At 37.7% G+C, this 6,098-nt stretch overlaps 1 protein-coding gene across 1 annotated transcript; it reads left to right on the top strand.

Moving 5' to 3' along the window:
- The first annotated feature begins 208 nt into the window (after positions 1-208).
- On the top strand, positions 209-2,417 carry LOC104424508 (calcineurin B-like protein 4). Its single transcript, XM_010036955.3, is given in 9 exon segments — positions 209-287; positions 590-672; positions 854-913; positions 1,145-1,253; positions 1,415-1,465; positions 1,578-1,660; positions 1,744-1,856; positions 2,090-2,117; positions 2,119-2,417. Coding segments are annotated over 9 exon segments (642 nt in total). The 3' UTR covers positions 2,155-2,417.
- The last annotated feature ends 3,681 nt before the right edge of the window (positions 2,418-6,098 follow it).

The raw sequence follows: 6,098 nt of genomic DNA, 5'->3' as shown, positions 1-6,098 counted from the left end.
GTCATTGATTACCTCAGAAGAGTAATCACGTGGATTGAAAATCAAAGTAGTAAAAGAAAATCTTTTTGATCTCACAAATTGAGCTGAATCCATATTTTGCAGCATCTCATTCTCCTGCGAACTGGCATTAGCAGATGTCGCAGGACAGTTTCACTGTTTCGAGCTCACAGGTGTATACAGGGGGAAAAAAACAAGGTAAGTACTTGTCATGGGTTGCGTTATTTCCAAGAAGTCTGAGCGAACACCCAGATATGAAGAGCCTAGCGTTCTTGCTGCTACAACACCTTGTAAGTCAATCCTTTAGATGTTAAGTTTCTGCATGTACTTCCCTTTGGATTGTTCTCAGGAAGCTTTAGTTGTAACTCGGATTTCTTTTTTTCCGATTCATTTTTTATCCGTCTATTCTCGGTTAGCTCATTCATCCAATTGAGCATTGTCACCTCCTCTATGCTCATTTTGCGTCAGAAATTTTTTATCGGGGACGGTGGGGAAAGTATTATTTATAGGCTCTTCCATAAAGTCATATGGTAAATAAACTGTAATGCTACCCGCCTTCATCACTTTGACCATTCGAGTTTCTTAAATGCAGTTACTGCAAGAGAAGTCGAGGCCTTATACGTGCTCTTCAAAAAATTGAGCAATTCAATTATCGCTGACGGGCTTATTCACAAGGTGTGCTTTGGACCTGCATTTGATACTTGAGTGAAGTCTCTTTACCTTTGACCATCAGTTATCGCTTGCTGGGTCATCTTCTTCTGGTCTAGTCTTGTGTGATCACAAGACACTGAAAAGGTTCATTATGCTCTTGTTTCTGCTACTTTAAGTTATTCTGTTAATGCCGTACATTGAGCAGGAAGAGTTTCAGCTTGCTCTATTCCGGAACAGAAATCGGAGAAATCTTTTTGCCGACAGGGTATGCAATATAGACTCACTTCGACTTAACGGAGATCTTTTTACTTCATTTATGTCCTGCAATCTGATACAGTTAGTCGTCCCACTTGGGGAAAAAGAAATTGGGAATCTCAAATAATATTAATCTAACAAAGTGCCACTCACAACTTTTTTGTGATTTTGCTAACTCATTAGACTGACTCTCTTTTCTTTTTCCTGCTCATACATTTACCGTGGGTATCATAAATTGCAGATATTCGATTTGTTCGATATGAGAAGAAATGGGGTCATCGAGTTTGGGGGATTCGTAAGATCGCTTGGCATCTTTCACCCGGATGCACCGATAGAAGACAAGATTGCATGTAAGAAATTTATCTCCTTTTCTCTATTCTTTTGTTCCCGTTATGCAGTTTTTACTCTTTTAATTTTCACTAAAATTCGATTTAAATTACATTTTTCTTGTTGGTACATCATGTTATCATGAGTGGCTAAATGATAGCTGAATCGTGAGATTTTTCCACAGTTCCTTTCAGGTTGTACGACTTGAGGAACACCGGATATATCGAGCTGACAGGACGTGAGAACTGTATCTCCTCTTTTCTTCTGTTGTATGGACATCTTGATTATTGCTAAAATTGTTCTTAATTTCTAATGTAGCGGCATAACAAATTTTGGTTTCAACTTACAGTTGAAGGAAATGGTATTGGCACTTCTTCACGAATCAGATTTGGTACTCGCGCAGGATATTGTGGAAACGATTGTGGACAAGGTGCGGTACTCAACTTTCATGCGCGAACTACTATCCTTGGTTCGGTACTTTAAACATTCTGAAATTGGTTGTTGAATCAATAGGCATTTAGGGAAGCCAATACAAAAGATGATGGGCGGATTAATCCGGAAGAGTGGAAGGACTTTGTGTTGAAGAATCCCTCTCTGATAAGAAACATGACTCTTCCATATCTAAAGTATGTAATCCCGAACCAGATGCCCTTATGGGGCACATCAATGCGGTGAACAACCTCTCTACGAAAAACTTTAAACCCCTGTGCAGAAAAATATAACCCAAAAACTGTCAACCATACATCTGTCTCTGGTCATGTCGGTTCGTCAATTTTGTGTCAGGCTGCGCATTGTGAACGGGATTGCTAGGCACAAGTTATACGCTACAACTCTTTTTTTCTTTCTTCACCTTTTGCAGGGATTTAACAATGGCATTTCCCAGTTTCCATAGTGAGTTCTGAGTATGAAGATCCAGAAGTATGACTCCGTTCCATCATGAAGGCGCCGTTGACATGTCGGACCGATGACATATAGAACTAGATGATGCTCCAAGTATCTGCCAAGTACAAGCAGTCGTCGAGAGGCAAAATCTGGAAGTGGGAAGGAGAATAAGATGCAGCACCGTCCTCAGTATTTAGCTGGCCATTTTATGGACAACGTGGCGTGGAGATAAATGGATATGTTATGGATCATGGAGCATTCAAAGCCTCGAGTGTCTTTCTAGTTCTTGAGTTCAGAAAGATTTTGAGTGGATGTATGGAAGAGAGGCATATTTGCAATGTATAGTTTAACTTTTTCCTGGGACTTCAAGGTTTGAGAAAATCAGGTGTAAGTCTAATAAAGCATCGGATCTTACCTGCATCTAAAAATAGTTGATGCAGGGTTGATCTCTCCTGTGCCAATGGAGACTTTGCCGAAGTGAGTACAAGAGAATTTGATTCTCAAACAGGCTGCTCTTTTTTCACTCGTCTCCTTCTATTTAATCGTTAATTCGACAGCTGCTTTGCATTAGAGAGCAAGAGAGTAGGCATTAGATTCTCTGTTGATCGCGTTTTGACAGCATATTCGTTCCCTTTGTTTGAAGGTTCATACCTAAGAGCAGTTACGTGCAGAGTTATAAGTGGGGCTTTGCATGCGAGACATAAGGATGTGAATGCAATCACGTTAAAAGAGAATCGTGTCGGAAATTCTTACAGAATAATAAAGGAGGAGTGTCAAAATTTTAAGAGTGATGATAAGCTAACGGCACCGTTATTCATCAAGGAATAACGGTGCCTTTTTTACCACAATTTGCTATTGAGGATTTATAAGTAACTGGAACCTGCACAATACAAGGACATACAGCAAATATGAGAAAGTATCTCAAACAAACAGATGTCGGGCACCATTTCTGTTACGATATATCTAGGATAATGTTTTAACAAGAAAATTTAATTGCTACATGTGGAATTTGTTTAAATTTTAAATAACTAATTAAATGTAAAATCAATTCTTTTATGATATATCTAGGATAACAGTTTAACATATTATACATACAATGAAAGCCACATTAACAAACACATGTATTTTTACAGGACCTAAAAGGCAACGAAGTTTTCCATACTTAAAACTCAATTCTTCACTTCTTTAATAATTCGCAGATGCATGAACTTTTACGTTAAAAATACATTAATTTTTCCACCTGTGCAAACTGATAAATTCACTCAAAATCATCGATTTGAAACACTAACTTTTATTTTGGGGCAAAAAGAACTCAATTCACTAATCCCGATTCTTTCAATATGTGGTTATTCATTTCTTTCCTTTTTCTCATCGAAACATACGAGTTTTTTTTTTTTTTATTGAAAAACTTAAAAGCATAAAAAATGTTTTGCCTTTCGAAATTTTGGCATTAGCTTGCATGTATGAAAATTTTATGGCAAGTCTACTTGTGCCTTTTAAGTTAATTTTTTTTTTGAGATCCTTTGAAAAGTTAGGATATCCACCTTCCAATTACTTATTTTGTCTTTTTTATTCTTCCGGTTATTTTGTAGTTTATTTTTTGGCCCAACAATGTTCTCTTTTCATTTGATCTTTGCCTCTTTGTAAGTTCCATCAAATAAAATAGTTTAACAACAACACCATAGTGTTTAATTTAAGTATATTTTCGCAGCACAACTGGATGCACTGATTAACCAGTTTTGAGGGAAAATTTATTGTGGAGCATGCTCCGTCACAATTGGGAGAGTAATAGAACCATTTTATTCTATTTCCCTTTCTTATTTGTCAAAACCCAAAGAAAAGAATATCTTCTCGTCATTTCTTTTCTGCCGCAATATCTCTCGCCTCCCGAACATGCCATGTCAAAGACTTCTCTCCTAATTACTCATGATTTACGAGAAAAAAAATGATAATATATTTCTACTTGTGATTATTAATTTTTTTCGTAAATTCAAATTTTTCAACGACAAGTGAAACAATAATCAATTTTGAAATTTAATGGACGCCTTTAACGATATCAATGATTTCTTTTGAGATAGTGATAATATTTTTTACTTGTAATTATCTATGTTGTGGAATTCAATTTGCTATAAAATTATTTATTTCCTTATGCTGATTTTCTTTCTTCAAATTTATAAATTCTAACCTAGTCCTCAAATCCCACAAAGCAAGAGTTTCCAATTTTAATTTTCTCAAGAAAACTGGTTAAACGAAGTCAAGCGGTTTCCTTGAGAAAATTAGTGGTGGACAAGCCACCGTTATGTTTAATTTATCACAGTGACCATGAGCTTCTCATTTCCCCAATTTTAACCATTATGTCAGACAAATAATCTTCTCTTTAAAAGCTTATTTGGTAAGGAAATTGATCGCCAATGCACGAATAGCATTAGTCCTAGTAATCTAAATGTAGGTTTTCCCAAAGAAAATAATCCAAATTCAGGAGTAATTCAGTGTGAAATAAACAATGGTTAATCGTAATATAAACTCTAATTAAGCAGGATGAACATGAGAAGCCAAAATTAAATTTGCAGAGCATAGCCTTTCATAAGAGAGTTAGGCCACATAAAACTTTGGATTGGAAAAATATAGACCTATCAATATATGTTATAGACCCATTTCCTGACCTGTATTTGATGGGCTAGGTTGTCATATGAGTTATTTCCTAACCAGAAGCCATGAGAGCAGCTCTTGCCAGCCTCGGCGAGGGTGGCCCTCACCCAAACAGTGCGAGGGTTGTGCCCTCGCCAGATTGGGCAAGGCCCGCCCTTGCCTAGGCCACGAGGGTCGTGCCCTCACCTGATCTGATGAGTGACACGATTCCCTTGCCGGCCCTCACTTGTGGCTAGTCGCTGACCACCGTCCAAAAAGGAAAAGAAAAAGAATTTTAAAAAAAAAAGAGTAAAAAAATTGAAAAATTAATTTAAAAATATTTTAAAAGGTCCACGTTAACACCAACCGTGCCACGTAGAATGGTCAGTGTCCACGTTGGACGACCAATGTCCATGTCACTAATTTCCAACCTAAATTGGTCAAATGGGCCGAATTAATACTTAGACCCATATATGACCCATTTAAATCATAAATTGGTCATATATAGGTCACTTACACTTTGAAATGGGTCACATATTGGTCATTTACATTTTAAAGAGACTATTTAAATGAGTCGTAAATGAGCTGGACTTAAAAACCCATTTCCAACCCAACTTCCCTCTTTAACTTTATAAAAATGTTTTTTTTTAATAAAAAATCAAAATTAGAATTATTTTTTCTATTTCTATTTTTTTCTTTTTATTTTTTATTTTTCCTTTTTTTCTTTCTTCTTCCTCCTTCCTTAATCGGTGGTCGGCGCGGCGACAACCGACGACTAGCCAGGTGAGGCTTGAGGTCGTTGGCTTAAGGCAAGCTTGAGGTCACCGACGATTGGAGCCTTGACTCGAGCTCCCTAGCGTCGGGTGAGCTTGGTCTCACCGCTTGTTGGCGAGGCCAGAGCTCAACTGGATCCGGCGAGTAGTGAGCTCGGCGGAGCCAGAGCTCGCCTGGATCTTGCAAGCCGCAAGCTCGCCGACCACAGCAGAGCTTGGGCTCACCCAAATCTGGCGAGCCACGAGCTCACCGACCTTGGCTAAGTTAAGGCTTGTTGGCTGCAATGAAGCTCGAGCCGGTCGTTGCCGACGGAGGAACAAGGGGGAAGAAGAAGAAGAAGAAGAAAGAAAAGAAATAACAATAAAAATTCAAATTTTTAAAAATAACTAAAAAAAATTATTATTATTATTATTTTAACATTTTTGATAGATAGATATCTATATATCACAGCTATTCCAACAATATGATCTTAGGCTTGGAAGAAAATCCTTCACTTTAGAAGGGATTTCATGTTATCCTTCTGTTGGAGAGTAGGCAATGGTCGTTCAGTCTCTCTATGGCACAACAATTGGCACCAAGAAGCC

Source organism: Eucalyptus grandis, chromosome 11 (assembly GCF_016545825.1).
Source record: "Eucalyptus grandis isolate ANBG69807.140 chromosome 11, ASM1654582v1, whole genome shotgun sequence".
Lineage (NCBI taxonomy): Eukaryota > Viridiplantae > Streptophyta > Magnoliopsida > Myrtales > Myrtaceae > Eucalyptus > Eucalyptus grandis.
Note: the sequence above shows the minus strand (reverse complement) of the source record. Positions and strands in the feature narration are given on the sequence as shown.